The 20,359-nt window shown below is 51.1% G+C and overlaps 1 protein-coding gene across 1 annotated transcript in view; it reads left to right on the top strand.

Annotated features, from left to right (window-relative positions):
• Positions 1–20,359, top strand: part of LOC116795336 (fer-1-like protein 4) — a 37,851-nt gene that overhangs the window by 11,851 nt on the left and 5,641 nt on the right. Inside the window, exons 16-40 of the mRNA XM_032704984.1 lie at positions 114–222; positions 955–1,150; positions 2,276–2,396; positions 3,014–3,114; positions 3,671–3,758; positions 4,965–5,081; positions 6,198–6,350; positions 6,570–6,753; positions 7,328–7,452; positions 7,778–7,912; positions 9,044–9,217; positions 9,469–9,585; positions 9,899–10,060; positions 10,387–10,546; positions 11,315–11,418; positions 11,744–11,875; positions 12,503–12,551; positions 13,710–13,816; positions 14,169–14,300; positions 15,022–15,132; positions 15,550–15,677; positions 16,145–16,315; positions 17,069–17,223; positions 18,907–19,085; positions 20,097–20,182. Of these exons, the coding sequence (XP_032560875.1) occupies positions 114–222; positions 955–1,150; positions 2,276–2,396; positions 3,014–3,114; positions 3,671–3,758; positions 4,965–5,081; positions 6,198–6,350; positions 6,570–6,753; positions 7,328–7,452; positions 7,778–7,912; positions 9,044–9,217; positions 9,469–9,585; positions 9,899–10,060; positions 10,387–10,546; positions 11,315–11,418; positions 11,744–11,875; positions 12,503–12,551; positions 13,710–13,816; positions 14,169–14,300; positions 15,022–15,132; positions 15,550–15,677; positions 16,145–16,315; positions 17,069–17,223; positions 18,907–19,085; positions 20,097–20,182 (3,296 nt within the window). The remainder of the gene's footprint in view (positions 1–113; positions 223–954; positions 1,151–2,275; positions 2,397–3,013; positions 3,115–3,670; positions 3,759–4,964; positions 5,082–6,197; positions 6,351–6,569; positions 6,754–7,327; positions 7,453–7,777; positions 7,913–9,043; positions 9,218–9,468; positions 9,586–9,898; positions 10,061–10,386; positions 10,547–11,314; positions 11,419–11,743; positions 11,876–12,502; positions 12,552–13,709; positions 13,817–14,168; positions 14,301–15,021; positions 15,133–15,549; positions 15,678–16,144; positions 16,316–17,068; positions 17,224–18,906; positions 19,086–20,096; positions 20,183–20,359) is intronic.

The raw sequence follows: 20,359 nt of genomic DNA on the forward strand, positions 1-20,359 counted from the left end.
AAATAAAAAAAAAACAAAACATTAGGGGCTTAAGGCATCATCAGCCATGCCTGGTGCTCAGGCAGTGTTTTGGCACACAAGGCTCTCAGGCTGATTTGTGTCTCCTTGCTCAGAATGTGCTGGGGAAAAAGGAAGAATTCCTCCTTTTTGCTGCCTTCTTTGAAGCCACTATGATGGACTCCTCTCTCAGCTCTAAACCTGTCAGCTTTGAAATCTCTATAGGTGGGTATTTCCCCAGGGCCCCATGCCCAGAAACTATGTGTGCAACTCTCCCTCTGACAGCCCAAGGCAGCACCACCAGCCCCTTGGGAACATGGGAAGGATGGGGAGTGAGTCCAGGGAGTGTGCACAGTGCTTTACTTACCTGAAAAGTCTGGATGTCCTCCTATGGGATTGGAGATTTGCAGTATTTGTATGAATTTCTTGTTTGGGAAAAGTGGTTGAAACTCTCCGGGAACTGCGGGTGCAAAGAAGCAGAAGGGTTTGGGAGCAAGAAAGGGAAACAAAGGAGGGGAAGCTGGGATGCTGGGACTGGCCATGTGGCACTGAGGGGCTGTGACAGCAGGTGATGGGGAAACAGTGGCTGTAAAGTGGGTCAAAGCCCCCACCTGCTAAGCTGAACAAGTGGAGATGCTTGATGCTGAGACCTCTTCGGAGGGGCTGTTGCTGGCCCCAGCGGAGTGATGTAGGTGGCAGTCAGCAGGCACTTGGTGGAGTTGGCAGAACTTGAAGGCATACACAGAGACCTCCTTTCAACTGCCCAGCTCCCTCTCAGACCTCCTGGTTGTCCATGTGATGCTCCAATGGTGTGACACAGTGAACTGCTAGTTCCCAAAGCAGTACATGCCCATGTGCTTCTCTTGGCAGGAGGATTGCACTCTGGTTTGGCCAGCTAGAAAACTTGCCTAAGAGCAGTCTCACTTAGCTGTTTACCATTTAATGCTTCACTTCAAGGAAACTATGGCAAATCTGAAGAGGTTGTGACCAAAGGATGGCAAAAAGCGGAAAAGGGGGAAGTGAAAGAAGAAAAGAAGCCTTTGCTGGATGGTTCAGATGGTGAGCTGGATGCTGAAGTCCCGAGCCCAGCTTCAGCAGCACGGAACAAGTCAATGACAAAGAGCCAGAGACCAGAGCCCATGGAGTGTGACAGGTAAGTCTTCTTTGTCCGTCTTTCCCACCCTCCCTGGAGCTTGTGCCTCCTTCCCAGATTGGTTGTCCCAGGTGTTTTTAGAGGTCTGCTCAGCAATGTGTCATGGGTTTCTCCTCTTTGCAGCACTGCAGCTTGCCATGTCCTAGCTGGCTGGCATTTCCCATTAGCCCTACGAGCCCCACAATGTCTGCTTGGTGTGTGCAGGTGGCCAAGGACAGGGTCCCAGGGAAACTGAGACCTCTAAATAACATCTGTCCCTTTTCTGCTTAACAAGCAGCATCCTAGGGGCTTGTTTCCAGGGAGGAGGAAGGAGAGGAGTATTCTGACATATCCTATGTTAGGCAGGCAAGACGCATACAGAATCACAGAATGTGCTGAGTTGGAAGGGACCCACAAGGGTCATCGAGTCCAACTCCTGGCCCTGCACAGGCCCATCCCCAAGAGTCACACCCTGTGCCCCAGAGGATCATCCAAACACTCCTTGAGCTCTGGCAGCCTTGGGGCTGTGCCCACTGCCCTGGGGAGCCTGTTCAGCGCCCAACCACCCTCTGGGGAAGAAAATTTTGTCTAATATTCAACCTAAACATGCCCAGACACAACTCTAGCCATTCCCTGGGGTCCTGTCCCTGGTCCCCACAGAGCAGAGATCAGTGCCTGCTCCTCCTCTTCCCCTCATGAGGAAGGTGTAACTGCAATGAGGTCTCCCCTCAGTCTCCTCTTTTCCAGAAGCTCTTCTGATGATATTTTTGCTCTGGGAATTCTGCCTAGTTTGTCCCACAGGCCTAGAAATGACTTGATGTTCGTGTTGTGAGGCCTGTGCCTGCTATACTCAGCCTGCTATAGCAGCAAGAAATCTTGATATCATCCCATACTCCTGTCAGCCTCATTCACCTGAGCACGTGCTCCTGTCCCTATGAGAAACCCCGTGTGCTAGTTTGGGGTGGCAAAGGGCAGATCCAGCAGCTTGCATCCATGCCCATGGTGCAGAGCCCAAAAGAGCCAATTCCCTGTGAGGGGACAGAGCACAGCCCCTGCTCCTGTGCTGGGTGTGCAAATGCTGTGTTGGGACGTGGCATGTGCTTTCTGCAGGCAGGAGCTCTTACCCCCTCTGCTTGCTGCCCTTAGGTCATACAGCTGCCTGCCCATGGTTCATGAGAAACCCTGCGTGTATGTGTGGAGCTACTGGGAAGATCACGCCTGGAGGCTCTGCATTTCCAACTGGATTGTCAAGCTGGCAGAGCGCCTGGTAGCGTGGTCAGGGTGTTTGTCTGTGGCACACCTTCCTGGTGTGTTTTCCTCGTTGCACGTGCAGTTCTCTGTGAGATGCTTGCTGTCCACGTCTCTCACAGGGCTCGGTTCCACCCACCCTTTGGTGGGGTGGGGCACATGGGCACTTGGGCTCATGCTGTGCAACTGCCTGGTGGTGGCTCCTGGAGGGGTGAGCAACGTGATGTGATGTCTGTGACAAAAAGTTACTCTGCTGCCAGTCCTGAGGTGTGTGAGCACTGGGGAGATGCTTCTGCAAGCAGACTCTCAGCCCCAGGCTGTCGTCAGGGGAATGCAGGACCTTTATCCAGGACCTCTCCTTTCCCTTTTGGGCTTAGAAATGTGAAAGCAGAGATTGCCTAGAGATTGTGTGTCTGTGGCTGCTCAAGGACTGAGACACAAGGTGTTTTAACAACCAGTGTTAAGGTCATCCCCAGGTTCTGGAGAGTCCCTGGCAGCTCAGTGCTGCCCTGCAGCACTCGTGAATCCCAGCTCTGCAAAAGGCACAAGCTGTTTGTGGCAAATGCATCCTTGCAAGGTTTCACTCTGACCTCTCAGCAAGGTGCAAGCTCCCTGAACATTGTGATTTCCCCACAGGAGCAGGGGCTGGATGACGTGGAGAAGCTCTTGAGAAGGCCAAAGGCTAAAGCAGAAGAGCGGCTCAGAGAGGTGCTAGAGGAATTTGTAGCTGGATGCAGGTTGGCATGTCCCTGATTTCCTGAGGTTTCTTGTTTTCAGGTTAGGAGGTCATATCTGCCTGGGCTGTGTGCAGCCTTCTCTCTCATCCTTTGAGGTGGATGAGCAGAAGGAAATGAGGACAACTTGGGAAAAGGACCCTGTAGCTCTTCAAGCTTGGAGAGGAGTCCCCAGTCCTGTCCTGGGAATCACAGGGGTCATAAACAGCAGCCTGGATGTTCCTGGACTCCTGTGTGTTTCCTGAATATGTAGGACATTTCCTTCACTCTTTTTGATCATGCAGTCAAAGGACCAGTGTTTCAATCCCTGTGACTGCCCTGTGGGGGCCAATATGCTCTTCAGTCCACTGTGCAACAGGAGAGAGGGATCCCAGGTGCTGAGAATCCCCAGGGTGCCTTGTGAATCAACGAACTTGCAGAAGAGAGGGCATTGCAGAAAAGGGGGCTTTTGATGCACCGGGATTGGTACCAGGATGTGGAGCTTGTGTCCCTGTTGTGAGCTGTGCTCAGCCTGCTGGGTGCAGGGGATGCAGAGCCTGTGCTCCTTTTCTCATTGCAGGCAATATTCACTCGGTGCAGAGAGAAAAACAATGGCACATCCAAACAACCTGGACAGATGTCGGATGAAATACCTGATGCGCAACATCGTAAGCTGTGGGGTTGGTGGTGGGCGGTGGGAGCAATCCCTGCTCTGGGGGATGCTTCTGCAGGACCAGCAGGAGTTGATGCTAAGAAGGAAACCTGGGGCTAAGACTCATGGTATCAGTCATAGGCTTTTACTCCAGCATCTCCCAACCTCGGCTCAGAGCAACACAACTTCTGGCACAGGGAACAGAGGCAGGGAATGGCCATGGCTGCCCCCAGTTTTATGCAGATGCTGCACCCTGATGCCTTCCTTTGTCTCCTGTGGGGCACACATGGCTGAGCACATCCATGTTGCTGCCCAGTAGGTTGCTGGAGGCCTTTAGGTGCATGATATTCCCACAGGCAGCTCTGGGGGGACTCACTGAGACCCACTGCCCATTGGCTGGGTCCCTGTCTAGCAGGTCTACATCAGCCATGCATCTGCCTTCCCTCAGAAGGGGCAACACCTGGGCACTTACATCCTGCAGATGAGGCCAGCTGGCTGAATGAGAGTGCAGTTACATACCCTGCAGCACAACAGAGCAGAGCATGGCTGTCCTCATCAGACCACATTACCAAAAGGCAATGACAGCAGCAAGAAATAAAATTTAGGCATGTCTGGATCCCAGCTACCTTCCTTCTGCCTCCCTGCACATGTTCACCTGAGCTTTGCTAAGCCTGAGACACTGGAAAAGAGAGAACCAGCCCAAGAGATGAGTTTCCTGGCCTTGTCAGTCCACATGGGATCTGCACCCTGAATTCCTTCTGGATTTCATTATTAGTTTTGGTTCATACTAAAATCTTTCCTCAGATGTGTACATTATCTCAGATGTATACTGATGGAGGAGAAAGCCCAGCCCTGTGTTCCCATTTCCTACATCTTTGTATTCCCACATTTCTGTGGCCCCAAGCTGCTCCTTGGGCAAAGTCTCCCGCCGGCACTATCTGGAGCCAGCTTCTGAAATGTTTACTCCTTAGACATCTTTCTGCCCTAAATGATTTTAAAGCTCATGGACTTCTGTTACGGGCTGGTATTGGCAAAGCTTGATGAGTTACTGGAGTCCCCAGTTCTTGGCACCCTTCCCTAAATGGCTGGTGACGGGTTCATGGAGGTTTGCTCTCAGCAGGGAGGCAGTGAGCCGTGCTGGGGCCAGGGCAGGCTGGATGTGATCACCACACAGGTGGGGGTGGCAGGGGGGCAGTTGGTGACTGCTGTGCTTTCTGTTCAGATCCTGAGTGCAAAGCAGGGGCTCCGTGTGAGGCGGCGGCTGAGTCGGGACAACGTCAAGGACAAGGTTAAGGAGACAAGGAGGGTCCTGGCAAAGCTGCGCTCCATGGCTAAGGAGGTACAGCTGCTCCTGGGACGCGGCTTCTCTGGCTGGGACAGGGTACAGCAGGGAGAGGGTGCTGGGCTGGCTGCTAGGGCTCTCACCAGCCTCAACTGAGGCTTCTGTTCCGCTATCTTTCCTTACTATGTAAAATCCCAACTTCCAGCTGCTGGAAGTTACCATGTTTCCTGTAACAGCTTTAATGAGGGATGAGGCCGGGGGCAGCTTTGCAGGGCTGTTGGTTGCAGAGCAGGGCTACAAGCAGCTCAGTGGTGCATTGGAGGCAGAGCTGGGCCAGCTCCAGGACTCCTGGGCCTCTCTGCCCCACCAGCCCGAGGCCATGCCTGCAGCAAACAGTCTGCTTGAGAAAACAGCCTTGCCTGTGCTGCCTGCACCCCCACCAGAGACTGACCCTGGACATCTTCTCTAAAATCAAGCTTGCATTGGAACAAGGTTTCTCATCCCTAGCAGAGACTCTCCACATTCACTTTCATTGTCTCTATTTTAAGTAACTGATAAAAATCAATGTGTTGTGTAGTGTCAACCAGAATGCCATATGTGCTGGCATTAGGTGAAGAGGCGCTGTAGCAGCTTGGAGAAGTCTTTCACCAAGTGAAGTCAAGCAATTTTCACACCTTTAGCTGTGTGAGGCTCGAGTGATGTACATTTGGAGTGATGGTGTTTTTCTTTCCAAGTAACCATTACTGTGGTGGAGCCTGGCTGTCCTGGGGATGGCTGAGCATCTGCCTGCCCATGGGAAATGGGGAGCAAATTCTTTGGTTTGCTTTGCTTGCATGTGCAGCTTTTGCTTTCCCTATTAAACTGTTTTTATCTCAACCCATGAGTTTTTTCACTTCTTCTTTTCCAATCCTCTTTCCCATCCCACTGAGGGACAGTGAGTGAGCGGCTGTGTGGGGCTCAGTTGCCAGCTGGGGTTAAACCACAGCACCTGCAGGGCTGACTTTCAGAAGCACATGGCCAGCGTTAGGCCCTTCATTTGCTTCTGGATCTCCAAAGCACCATGCAGCCAGCAGTCCCTCCTGTCAGGAGAAGAAGCTTTCACCATGTCAGTGGAGGGAGGACGAGGCATGTGCTGTTCCTATGCTGTTACATTCCTCCCTTTTCTTCCTCCAGCCCCAGTGCACTCTCCCCGATGTACTCATCTGGATGCTCAGCAACAACAGGCGTGTGGCATATGCCAGAATTCCTGCACAAAACATCCTCTACTCAGTAGTTGAAGAGGAGAAAGGCAAGGACTGTGCAAAGATCCAGACTGTCTTTATGAAGGTAGGGTTTATACCAAAACAGCGTGCTCTTGCTTGCTTGCTTCATGCTTTTCTCCCTCCTTGCCTGAAATCATGGAGTTCACAAAGAAACACAGCTCTTGCTCCACCACTGCCTCTTGCCTCTGCGGTGCTCTGTCTCCTATGCTCTTTGGTTTGTCCCTGGCTGATGGTGATCATCTTGGTCTGAGGTGTGAAACTTGATAAACTTCTGTGCTTTCAGGTCCCTGGCTTACACACTGGTGAGATTTTTGCCAAACTGGAAATCTACATGTGGCTTGGGGTAACCAAATATGCAAAAAACTGTTTGGCAGAGCTGCCTGAGGAGTTCAAGTACCTTTCTGAGAACGGAGAGGAGATAGGCCAGCTGCCAGCACACGGCCCTCCCAGCCGGCTCTGCAGGGATGGTGAGTGCAATGCCAGTTCTCCATGGCTTGACTACGAGCAGGAGGGCGGGGAGGTGACAGGTTGTCCACAGGTTATAGTGTCTGTGGTGGCACATTGCCCTTCCCCAAGGCCATAGTATCATCTGAGATCATCTGAGGATTAGGACCTGATCTCTCATCTCAGTGTCATCCCCAAGTGTGATGGGACAGGCATGTCCTGTTTGCTCTCATGAGGATGTATCTGCACACCCACAGCTAGAGCAGCAGGCAGGATGGCTGCTTCCTAGGCACTGAATGTGCTGCCAAACTGCCAATGGGCGTGAGGTCTGCCCTTCTGCTGGGGCCTGAGGGTGCTCCCCTACAGCAGAATATTGCACATTTCACGTCATGTTCTTCCCAGAGGTGTCTGAGGAGCCTACTGAACTTGTCTTTCTTAGTTGAACCTATTGAGACGTACTGGCCTGAGTGCCCCTAGAAGTGGTACCCATTCCTCACAGAATGTGCCTGTTCCTACTTGGCTGGCCTTCTCCTTCTTGCATTTCTTTGGCCTCACACAGGACTGGACTGGGGACCTCTCTTCTTTTCTTCTTACCAGATTTCAGCTATTTCCAGCTCCGAGCCCATCTGTATCAGGCTCGAGGGATCCTTCCTGCAGATGACAATGGCCTTTCAGATCCATTTGCGAGAGTCGTGTTTTCAACTCATTGCCAGACCACCAGGGTGAGACCACTTAAACTCTTACCCCTGTCATCTTGGGAACTTGGAGAGAGAAAAATGACCATGCCCTCATTGATATGTTGAAGGCCAGTGCTGTGGCAGTGTGGTTGTGTTCAGGGAACAATTGGGAATTATTGAGCGTGGTCTCAAAAGTGGGTTTGCATGTGCTTATTCCACACTTTTACCACGTCCCCTCCTGCCAGCCACCAGCTGCCCGTAGCTGTGTGGGAGAGGGGATCAGCCCCCAGGTCCTCACTCTACTTACAAAGTGCATATGGTTTGTTTCCACTGGCTGTGGAACACTCAGGCCTCCTGTCTCTGTCTACAGGTGCTGGAGGAGACACTGAGCCCCATGTGGAATGAACTACTTCTGTTTGACCAGCTCATTATTGATGGGAAAAAAGAAGAGTTAAAAACAGAGACCCCCATAATTATAATCAACCTTTTCAGCCGTAATAAATTTGTAAGTATGGCCGTGCTGCCCTCCTCCTGTTGTTTCCAGAACAAGGAAGGCAGAGGAGCTCTGTCTGAGTGCTTCCACATCTCTGTTTGATTTCTATGACTCAACTCGGTCATGGGTCCTGGGGACTGTGGCTGAGGTTGAGACCTTCTGGCTCAGAGATGCCCTGAGCCAGGGCCTGACAAGTGCTCATTGGATCCAGGATCTCTCCTTTTTGAAGAAGCACTGTGCCTCTCCCAGCTTTTGCCCCACTTCCTAGGCAGGCTCACATTGCAGAGGGCTCTTAGGCTGGGGGGAAGTGATGTATCTCTTAAAGCTTTCCTTTCCCTCTGTCACCAGATGACATCGTTCATCACTCCTCAGTCCTCCCTTTTCTCTCTTCATCAGTGCTTTAAAGTCACACTCCTCCCCTGGGCCTCTTTGTTATCCTAAGGCTAATGACTTAACTCCCACCAGATTTTCCTGTGTAGCTCAGCAGCTTTCCTGGGTTCATTCCTGGGTCTCAGTACAAGACAGATGTTGTCACACTGGGGTGAGTCCAGAGGAGGCCACCAACCTGACTGGGGCTGGAGCACAGGACAGAGCGAGGGGAGCTGAGGATATTCAGCCTGCAGAGGATGAGGCAAAGCCATTGTCTTATTGCTGCCTGCAGTTGGCTGGTGGGAAAGGGTAGAAAAGGTGAGCTCAGACTTCTCATGGAGGTACCCAGGGGCAGGATGAGAAGCAATGGGCGCAAGTTGGAACAAGAAGAAAATCCAACTTGATATAAGGAAGCAATTTTCCCGCAGAGGTAGTTCAAATGCTGGGCCTGGAGCTGAGAGAGCTTGTGGGATGTCCATCCTTGGAGATATTCAAACCCTGGCTGGAAGAGACTGAAAAACTGGATCCAGCTTTGATGTCCTCTGGTGCATTGTCCCAGGTTCACCCAGTTCTGCATGGAGATGGACTGGGAGTTAAGAGGAGCTGCTGCAGGCATGCCCTATCTGCTCCTACCTCTGGATGGAGCAGAGAAAATCAAAGCAGAGGATGGCAGGAGTAGCAGAGTGGTCTTGTGCTGTTCCAGACTGGCTGGAATTAGTGGTGGTCTTTGAGGTAACACAGGGATGCTTTGACCTGTTCTCTTCTTTCCCGCAGGGCTCCCCTGAGTTCCTTGGCCAGACCTTTGCTGTTCCACAGGTGAAGCTGGTGGATGAGCGGTACACCAAACCTGCCCTGCAGTTCTTTGATTTCTACAGAGGCACCAGAGCAGCAGGAGAGCTCATTGCCACGTTTGAGCTGATCGAGCTGGATTACAGTGGCTATTTGGAGGTAATGGCCTTGTAGGAAACTACATGTGGTTGCCAGCTCTCTGAGGAGAGCTGGGTGGGTAAGGAACTAGTTGGATAGGGCCCACCAGAGGATTCCAAGCTGGAGGCCCCATCTGGCTTTCAACTGAAGGGAGGCTGCAGGGACAGCCTGTGATAACAGATCAAGAGGAGAGGGAAAGGGGGCATGGCATGGCATGGCATGGATTAGAAATGACTTTCATCACCTGATGTGTCCTGGGTTCACCTGTTCAGCCATCAGTGTCTGAGGACGTGGAGCCCAAGGAGCCTGACTTCCTGGGAGACCCCCGTGCCGGCCGGTTCATCATCCCTGAGGGTGTCCGCCCGGTGCTGAAGGAGTTCCGCATAGAGGTGAGCTGCTTCCTGCTGCACTGACCTCCCCCAGGGCTGGACAGAGGGCAGGGCTTGGGGAGGGACTCTGGTTTAGGCCTCAAATGTGCCAGTGAGGCCTGAGCAGATGCCAGGAATGGAGTGCTTGACATGAGGGAGAAGCTGTTTCAGCAGCTGGACTGGCAGAGCTGTGGTGCAGCCGGGCTGGGGATCCTGTCCTGTCCTGGGGCTGGTCCTGCACTGGGCTGGCAGCCCGGGCAGCATGTGCAGCCTGCGTGGCTGTGCCAAGCCTGGCATGGCTGGAGCAGCCCAGCAACTTCATGTTGTGCTTCAGATCCTGTTCTGGGGCCTGAGGGACCTGAAGCGGGTGAACTTGTTCGAGGTGGTTGAGCCCCAGGTGATCATTGAATGTGCTGGCAAGAAGGTGGAGTCAGAGGTGATCATGACCTACAAAGAGAACCCCAACTTCACTGAGCTGGTCAAATACATGGATGTGGTGAGTGGGAAGGGGGATCCTGCCATGTCAGGGTGCACCATGGCCACCCTGCACCCATGCACTGCCTCTCTGCATGGGCTGAGGTAGCAGGGGGCAAGCTACCTCTGGGATTTTGATCTTCTGTGGCCACATGATTCAATTGCAAATCAAAACCCTTGTGAAATTGCCCACCGAGAGCTGTCTCAACCATGGCCTGGATTTTGGGCAGAGCTGCAAGGTGCTGTCAGACCTGTCCATGTGTTGATACACACGGCTGCCACAGGCTGACAGCCCAACACAGGTCGATCATCCTTGCTCCTGTGACCCCATGCATGGTTCTTTTGCAGGAGCTCCCAGAGCAGGTGTACCTGCACCCTCCTCTCAGCATCTTCGTGGTGGAAAAGCGGGCGTTTGGGCGCACTGTGCTGGTGGGGAGCCATGTTGTGTCTGATGTGATGAAATTCTCTCCCAGAGAGCTGGAGGAGGAACCAGAGGATGTGCCCAGAGGTAAGGGCTTGGAGACAACAGGCAGGTTTTGCTAGTGGTAAAGATCCCTGGCTATTCCGTTCCCTCCTAGCCAGGCAGCAAAGTCCTCTCCGCAGAGTCCCAAGATCACAGAAATACAGAGTGGTTTGGGTTGGAAGGGACCTTAAAGCCCATCCAGTCCCACCCTCCTGCCACGAGCAGGGACACCTTCCACTAGCCCAGGTTGCTCCAAGGCCCATCCAACCTGGCCTTGGACACTTCCAGGGATGGGGCAGCCACAGCTTCTCTGGGCAACCTGTGCAAGGGCCTCACCACCAGGGCCTCACAGGGGAAAATGTACCCAGTGAGACCTCCTTCTTTAGGGAGTTGGTCCACTAGGACCAAGGATTGAAAGGTTTTCAGTTCTCTCACATTGTCAGGTCAAGATCTGTTCATTGGGTAATGGTTTTGCTAAGTAGCTCTGTGGTAGCAACAGCCAGAGCTCCTGATTTGGAAGCATGAAAGGAAAGAAGCAAAGGATTGATCCAGCTGTGGTCCTTTCTGCATAGGGAAGGTATATCTCATCATTCTGAATTTCTGGGAGTCAGCAGCAAGCATGTTGGTGATGGTGGCCAGTCTCAGTACTGTACTTGGATTTCCAGTAGTTTTTTTGCAGATTCTGCTATGAAAAGCTTTAAAATCAATCACAACATAGTGTGTTAACAGGGAGAGTTTTCCTGTGGCAAAAAGTAGGAAGCACTGAGCAGAAATAAATACATAAAACCAAGAAGCTCTTTCTTTTCATCTCAGCTCAGAAAGTCTCATCCCACCGCCTTCCCTCTCAGACTGTGGTAAACATTGGAACTGCAGCTGGTGACCCAGGTCCCAGCACTCACCCCCTAAGTCTGGTGAAGGTGAGTGATGTGTTGGGCCCAACAAATTCTGAAGTTTGGAAAGCCAAACTGAAGATTACAAATGAAAAAGAAAGTTCAGAAGTTCGGAGTTAGGTTTCACGTGCCGTGGCTCTGGCACAGGATGGTGAAGGAGACCTGCCCTGTGCCTTGAGAGCTGCTGCTTTTGTAGCAAAGCACAAACCTGGGGCCACAGGTAGCTTTGCACCTCCTGTGCTCTGCCTGAAAGCTGATCCTCTGCCAGAGGCTCCCAGGGCATGAAGAAAGGTACTTGGGTGTCCTGGGTGGTCATTTCTTCCATCTGAACCCTTTTCTCCATTCTTTAAAGGCTCCCTTGAAGAAAATTCCTATTAATAAGTTTGTGAAGAAAGAAGATGAATATGAAGAGGAAAAACCAGAAGTGGAAGAACTGGATTGGTGGTCCAAGTACTACGCATCCCTGAAGGAGCTCTATAACCAGGTAATATTTTGTGACAGATGCCAACAGGGGGGAAAAGAGGCTGCACTGGCATGAGGAAGATGTTTTCAATGGTGCTGAGTGTCACAGGAGCTCTCCTGGCATGCAGGAGCCTGCAGGAAGGTGTGGGCTTTTGTGTGTCAAGTATACTTAAGGTAGTGAAGTAACAAGCATCTACAAAGTGGGCTGATTTCAGCAGGTAGTGGATATTGAAACTTCCCCGAGGCTCAGTGCCCAAATGGCGTGAGAACAAGACAACTTTAGTTGAAAATGTGACAATGCTGAGTAGGCAGTTAACTGCCTACTCTGTCCCGGTTATGTCCCAGTATGTGTTATGGGAGCAGGTCTGCTCCAAACTTCCTTCCTTGCCCTGTCCCCCTCAAATCCCAATCAAAGGAAGCCAGCAGGAGGATCTGGGGAGAAGGAAGAATGATTAAGGCATTCATTAGATACCATCCTGCAATGATGTTATTGCTGAATGATCTCAGGCCAGGTATTACTGACTCTACTGACAGGAAAGCGTTCTAAGTGTCCTGTGCTTGGAAGGAGAAGCCTTTGCTGCCAGGGGTCTGGGGGAAGGAGAAGCCTTTGCTGCCAGGGGTCTGGGGTAACTGCCTGTGTGTGTTTCAGACATACAGCGATGAAGAAGATGCTGAGAATGATGACCTGAATGATGCAGGTGAGTCCTCTACCAACACCCAGCTCTTCTGTGGGGAGAACCAGGAATTTACACTACCCCAGAGGGTGGTGAGCTTGTGAAAATGGCATCTGAGTGGACAATAGCCTTGCAACATTCAGCAACAACAACAACACAGAAGTGAGCAGAGAGGCTGGAGACCTTGGCAAGGGCTAACAAAGGCTATTTCAAGTGGAAGACACCAAACTTTGCTCAAAAAAGTTTGGGAAATTGTCAGAAAAGTCCTGGAAAATAGTGGAGTCGTGTAAAATTGTGTTAAAGCAAGTGCCTTCCAGAGTGAGCAGAAACCCTCAGAAAAATCAGCTGCAGATCATGGGATTGTCAGGGCGAGAGCGGGAAGCAGTGAGAGGATGGAGAGAGGATGGGGGACAGGCAGAACTGTCTGGGAGCTGGGCATCACTCTGTGCACATGGGATACTCACCCAGGGTACAGGATTCGCTACGAGGTAACAGAAGGACAGTAATAGTGATCTTTTTATGATCTGAGAACAGTGTTACAGCTGTAGGCAGAGCTGTCAGCAGTCACTCACCTAGCAATGATCTGGGAACGTGAGACAGTAAGCACAGAAATGAGATAAATCCTATTTAGGGAGAGGGCTGGAGGGTACCTGCATGCCATTAGTGCTCAAGGGATCTGGAGCCTTGAGAAATGGGACAAGAACACACCCACTCTGTCCTTGGTTTGGTGGTGCCCCTGAGAAAGGTCTAGCCACAGTCTCTTCAGGCTCAGCTGCCTGTGCCCAAAGTGGCAGTGGTGCTTCAGTGAGCCACCCAGACCAGCAGTCCAGCAGGTGAGCACCCATCCAGAGAGGAGGGCGAGCTCTCCTCCATGCCTTTCCTGCCAGTACCTGTGGGCTGGTCCAGCCACCTGCCTCCGTTTGGTTTCTGCCCTCTCCCTTCCTGAACAGCAGCCATGCAGGCAGGCAGTTTTTGTCCCTGCTCCCCTCCAGCCATGCCTTGCTGGGGAAGCTGAGCTGCTGCAGGGACACCTGTCACAAACAGCAATAGCTCCAGTTGCCCTGGCATGGGTCAAAGCCCTTGGGTGGAAGCAGAAGCTCTGGCTGGAGTGATTTAATGTACAGACACTTGAAATGATGGGCAAAATCAGAGCATTTCCTAATCTCTTATTGCCGTTTCTAGACGGAGGGAATTTAAATGCATCCTGCATTGACATGGAAGCAGAGGACGAGGCAGTGATTGAAGCTGAACCTGCTCAACCCAAGAGGAAACTCATTGCCACCCTTCAGGTGATAACTGGGGTGACCTCATCTCTTTCAACCCTGACCCTTTGTCCATGTCCTCCTCACCTTCCTGCAGTGGAAGTTATACTGGGAGGAGAACCTGCAGTGTGTGCTGAGGCCTCATTGTTGATGGGCTTTGAAATATCTAGTGAGACCTTGGAGTCAAGCTGGGATGTGTGTGCACATCTGAGGTTGGCCCCAGGGGGATAGAGGAAAACCATAACACCCTGCACTGAGTAATACAGGGGTAAGGTAGGACTAGGTGAAATGACTGAAGCAGGCAAAGGATGGTCTTTTGGACTTTCCTTCCCTTTAAAATGGCAAGAAAAGGCTAAAAATTTCTTTCAACTTATTTCAGATCTACAAGTCTGAGCTGGAAAATGAGTTTGGTAATTTTGAAGATTGGCTGTGTATTTTCCCCCTTCATCGTGGCAAAGCAAATGAAGATGAAGATGGAAATGAGGATGAACATTTTGTGGGGAAGTACAAGGTACTGTCTCATTTGGATGACATTTGTGCTGCTTGTGGAAGAGAATCCTTAGGACATTTTGTATTTTAGAGCAAGCCAGCACCAGCAAAGCCTTGGAGAGTGCATGGGTGTGCAGGGTGACATGAGGGTGTGATGTGGCATGGCCAGGGAACTGTTGGTGCCTGTTGAAGCAATTGTGTACTGTGGTCCTGTGTTAGTTGACAAATCCATCTGATTTAGATTATTTAGCTGTTGCAAAGAGAAAGCATGAAGCGTAAAGGACTCATTCTGGTTGGGGCCTCCGGGTATATTCAGTATGCACATAAGAATTAGTGACCTTCACTGGTTTTAAAATTAACAAAACTTATCTAAAATAGGCATCATCCTTCCAGCCAGGAGATCTTGAGGACTCTGAAGTATCAGCTACACAAGCTAATTTGAGAAGGTCCCTAGAAAACCTGTAGTGTCCCTTGTCTTTGGCAGCCCAAAGTGGCTGGAGATGCTCAGATCTGGCATTGGCAGTGGTCTGACAGACTGCAACCTAAAGTGCAAGCAGGGATTGCCTGAACCATGTGGACATGATAGGGCCTTTGGGAAGGACTGTCCCCATGGGCGCAGCGTGTCTGTGGTTTGTGTGGCTCTGATCTTCTACTTGGCAGGTGAAGCTGGTCTTGGTGGCTCCAATCCCTTCTGAGACATTCCCTTTTGTATCTAGCTGTTACTTGAAATGTCTTTTCTGCAGGGCTCCTTTTACCTCTACCCCAGCGAGGAAGCTGGCACAGAGCCCAAGGTCTCCCGGGGAGTTCCAAGGAACAGACCCATCAAGGTTCTTGTAAGAGTTTACATTGTTAAGGTAAGGCTCTGGTGGGGGTGGTAGTAATGCTTGGAGGTCTCTCCCCTCCCTGTGGATGTCCTGCCACTCTCTGCTCAGTACATCTGAGCAGTGGCACTTGTGAAAAACATGGTGCTGGCTTGAAGCCTCTGCCAGCCCAGTGGAAGTCACCTGTTCATGAAGAGTCTTCCATACTTTGTAGTTTCAGGAGGTGCTGAAAGCCCAGAGGGCCATTTTTTGGCTCCTCACATCTGCAACAAGCAAGTAGCTGGGCCTACAGCTGGAGACATCAGGGACTTGTTGGGTGGGGATTTGTGTGGGAACCAGTGCCTGTGTCACTGCCAGGGCAGGGGCTGGAGGGTGGTGTGAGGCCTGTGGTGTTCCCTGTGCAGGCTGCTCTCTACAGCTGTGTACAGCACTACCTCTACTGTCTTCCAGGCTACCAACCTGTCTCCAGCAGACCCCAATGGCAAAGCAGACCCTTATGTGGTGGTGACGGTGGGGCAGGAGCAGAAGGACACAAAGGAGCGATACATCCCAAAGCAGCTCAATCCTGTGTTTGGAGAGTATGCAGGAAGTTTTCATCTATCAGGTTCAATAGGAATAGTGCAAATCTGGGTCTTGGAATGTGGCCCAGAATATGTGGTCTTCTCTTCCTTTCTGATGGAGAATCTTGTGCTGAAATACAAAAGTCCTGGGCATGTCTCTTGCCTCCAGCTAACTCAGCTAACTCAGGAGCCATCATGTTTTGGGTTAGGAGGCCAGCTTGTTTTAAAAGTAGAAAGCCAAGCAAAACCAGAGCATTGGTCAGCTTTTTCCTTAGCTCGTGCCCTCTATCCAAGGGCATAGATTCCTGGAAAAGTAACTCCTTTATTTGAATGTGCACACTGAAAACTGCACACACTAAACTTAGAGAGAAATAAACTCTATCAGTTGACTTGTCAAATACAGTTCGTAAATGTGTGGAGTGATCAAAGCACAGCATGTGCTTCATTTCCATCCTCTTTGCTAATTGCACTTTGCTTCTGTGCAGAGTTGTGGAGCTGACAGTCTCCTTTCCCATGGAATCAGAACTCACTGTGGCAATATTTGACCATGATTTAGTTGGATCTGATGATCTGATTGGGGAGACCAGGATTGACTTGGAGAATCGATTCTACAGCAAGCACAGAGCCAACTGTGGAGTGGCTGCTCAGTACGATGTGTAGGTATCAGTGGGACACACTGGGTGTGAGACTCCTCACCTGCCATGTGTGGGCAACAGAGCTCCTCCTGTTCTGCAGGACAGAACATGCATCTGCACTATCCTTTGATCAGTTGCTGCACAGATTCACTACAAGTTACATGGATAACTCCTCCCTGGTACACTTCCTGTGATAGCTCTAATTCCTACTGCAGCAGACTAATATACTTCACATAAAATAGCAAAAAAATTCTTTAATGCTTTCACATTGGTGTTCTGTGAGACAAGTGCTCACTTGACACTGCCCTCCTTCAGAAACTATGGCAGTTTCTCTGGCAGTAGCTGATTTTGTGAGCACTGACAGAACATCAGGCTTCCTGTGGCCTCATTCCATATGGATTCTCTGGTGTCTTTGGCCAGTGTTCCATAAACAACTCTTCTCCTATTGTACTTGGAGGATTAGCTGTGAGCATGGAGTTGAGTCCCTAGCACAGCTAAAATATCTTTCCCACTTAGGAACTGCAGCTGGGATTGCTCCTGTTGCTGCTCTGAAGCTAATGGTTCTGTGGGGTGCAAGTCCAGATTGTTCTGGGACAGAGTTGTTAAGATTTCCATTCATCAAGCTGTTGTGTACCTGGGGTTTTCCCAGTGAAAACCTGACCAGGGCCCAGTGGAATAGCCTGTGCTGCAGGGAAGACAAGGTGTTTCACAGCCAGGAAAAAAACCTGTTGTGTTTAAGCTGAAGAAGTTCTTGATGTTCTCCCTTCCATGCAGAAATGGCTACAACATGTGGCGAGATGCTTTCAAACCCACACAGATCTTGGATAGTTTATGCAAGAAGAACTCGCTTCCTGCTCCAGAGTACAGATGGGAGGAGGTCAAAGTGGACAATAAGATATTCAAGGTCCCTCCAGAGGCTTTTCCTGAAGGTACAGTGGGCTTGGTGAACAATGATGGCTCCCTGTGCTCAGCAGCGCATGTGCTGGTGGGAGGTCTGGCAGCCACCAGCTTCTCTTCCCTGAGGTGTCCAGGCTGGCTGCCCCCACTCTGTGCCCTGCATGGCCCAGCTTTTTGGGTCACCACGGGACCATCCTTGGTGTTCAGTGCCGTGGTTTCAGTGGATGACACTGTTGCACTGGGAGATGTGATCCAGGCCATTAGGTCCCAAAGTGATTTCCCAGGCTGTGGGTGGGTGGTGATGGTCAGGGGGGTTTGTTGAAGTAGCTTATTCTGGTGTCTGACACTGGCACAAAGCTGTACCTTTGTCTGCTTGTGATCACCATCAGCAAGATACTGAAGTCCTTTTTTTTGGTTGTGGGTTGTTTGTTTGGTTTTGTTTTTTTGCAGGGGGGATGTTTTTTCGGTCTCCTTTCCTGTTTTTAGCTGACTTTGTCCAGGGGTGCTCTCTGCTTCCAGTGACTGTGGGTACCTTGGGTGGCCCCACACTGCTCCTCACTCCTGTCAATCTCCACCCTGTGGGCAGCTTCTGCTTCTGCTTTGCTGTTTTTCTTTCCTTCCAACTGGCATTACAAACCCTAAACCAGGGCCACAGATGTCGAAGAACACACCAGCCTTTCACAGCCTCCATCAGCAGTGATGGAGAACTTCCCTGAGCACAGGCCCTGCTGTGGCCAACACCCGTGCAATTGAATCCAGCCTGGAGCAGAGGCTGGAGCAGCTGTGGCCTGCTTGTGGATGGCTGGGTACTGCAAGGCAGTGCTATGTAGCCTGCTCAGAGAGCGGACACCTACATGTATAGCCAACTTTACCTTCTGCTTATTTCGGTGCAGCTGTTCCTCAGTTTTCCGCTGGTCTCTGTGGCTTTTGAGAAATCCTGCTCAGAAGAGGGCAAGGAGACTCCAAAGGAACCCTTTCCCCCCTTTTTCAGGTCATTGGGTAGTTGGGGAGGGAGAAACAAGGTGGTCTCCTGGTGTTCCCTGAGAACTGGCTCTGGGTTCCAGTGTAGCTGTAGTTGGTGCCTTGTGAACCTCTGCTATGCTCCAGCACTGCTTGGAATGGTTGAAGTCTCAGACTGATCTCCAAAGGCAGATGCTCTCCATAAACCCAGGGGTGGGTGGATCATTGTACCCTCACCTGTTGGTTCCTGCTTTTCTCCCACCGGCCGGATTTGGTCTTGACCTGCTGTTTGGCTCCACTGTGCCAAACAAGTCAATTAATTGTACAAAGTGTTCATTAAAGGAGACACGGCTGCGTGTCCTGCTGAGTGACAAGAAATGCTTTCCTGGAGCATTTCTAGGGCAAAAATTCATCCATGGATCTCTTGGTGCTACCACAAAGACTGCCCCAGAGGGTCACATCCTTCTCCGTGTCCTATGGACCTTTTTCCCAGGGCCATAATAAATTCTTTTTTGCCCTTTTCCTTATATTTCTCTTGGCTTGTTTGTCTTCCTGCCTACCATTTCTCTCATCACTGCAAGACGTTGAACTCATTCCCTTCATCCTTGCCCTCCTGTTTCTCCCCACTTGTTTTTCTGGGGAGGTGCTTGTCTGTACAGTCCATACCTTCTGTTACTTGTGCTGGCGACTAATGTTGTGATGTGACTCTTGCTGGCCAGAAACTTCATCTTCTCCCTGGCTGTGTCCTGCTGCAGAGGCCTCTGTGAGGAACAAGAGAGGAGTGGCAGATGGGAACTGGTCAGTGGATGATGAACATAAGGCTTTGTACGTCCTGCAGCACTGGGAAGAGATGTCAGGATATGGGTACAAGCTGGTACCAGAGCACGTGGAAATCCGGTCTTTGTACAACCCGGAGAACCCTGGGCTTGTGCAGGTGAGATGTGTTTCTGTGCCCAGCCTAGATGTTGTTCTGGGGAAGGACCTTCTAAGCAGCTGGTTCCTTGCATCCTCTCTGGTCTCCTGTTGTCCTTATGTCTCCTCATCATGGCATGAATCCTACACGTTGCTCCTTCCTGGGTGGGTGACCAGAGCTGTGTCTGTGGATGGCTGACCCTACTACGAAGTGAGAACTTGGTTGTCCTTTGCTCAGATTGCCCCTCTGACTTCTCACAGTACTTCTGAACACCCTTTCCTCAAGGAACCTCTCTCCACTGATGTTGTATTCACAGTGCTGGTACCCAGAGTGTTCCTTCTCCTCAGCCGTGCCACACTGCTCTTGTGAGGATGCTGTGTGGGTGCCAATAGACCTGCTCTTCCTTCTGAGCCCTGCCACTGTGTGATGGTGTCCCTGCCTCCTCCTCTGCATTGTCCCTTTTCACTACTGTTTTGTTCCTATGCAAGTGCCTCACTCTGACCCCTCGGCTTCTCCCTGGGACACAACGTAACTGTGAGCTGGAGGAGAAACATCCATCCTCGGGTTTATGTAATGCAGTCATCTGAACTGCATTTTCATGCATTTTAATGTCCTGCACTGAACATCTCCTGTTTCCTCAGGTACTGGAGGTCTGTACAAAGCAGAGCTCTGCAGTCATGCTGGCTTTGGTTGGCACTGGAAATGCATGTGGAGAGGGCAGCGTCAGACCTTTTTTAGTTTTCTTGGTTTTGCTTAAGCATTACATCACCATATGCTCCTTATTAAGACAGAGGGACATGTTTGCCTCTCTTTGAAATGGATTCAGTGCTGGTGAAATGGTTTTTCTTGGGAGCAGAAATAATCAATTTTTGGTAGCTTTAATTTTTCCCCTGTCTAAAATCCAATCACCAGTCACTCTAAAGTGCAGTGGCTTTCTGGTGAGGGCTTTCTGTGCAGAATCAAGTCCTTGCTCCTTGAAGAGCTAGAGAGTGGTCTGTCTTTTGAAGTCTCTCTGCTGTCTTCTCTCCTCAGGGCTCCTTGCACATGTGGATTGACATGTTTCCCAACGACGTCCCTGCACCGCCGCCCGTCAACATCAAGCCACGGCTGCCTGTCAGGTAGTGCCTGTTTGGGTGGGGCTGGGGCTGCAGGGAGGGTCACTGTCCCTTGCCATGGCTGCTGGGATGTGCCACGGGGCCCTGCCCAGGCTGAGGGGCTGTGCTACCCTGGCGTGCAGCCCTCCTCTCAAGGTGGTCCCTTGAGCATGTCAGCATGAGCCATTAGTGCTTGGAGCT

This window comes from Chiroxiphia lanceolata, chromosome 17 (genome assembly GCF_009829145.1).
Source record: "Chiroxiphia lanceolata isolate bChiLan1 chromosome 17, bChiLan1.pri, whole genome shotgun sequence".
Taxonomy (NCBI): domain Eukaryota; kingdom Metazoa; phylum Chordata; class Aves; order Passeriformes; family Pipridae; genus Chiroxiphia; species Chiroxiphia lanceolata.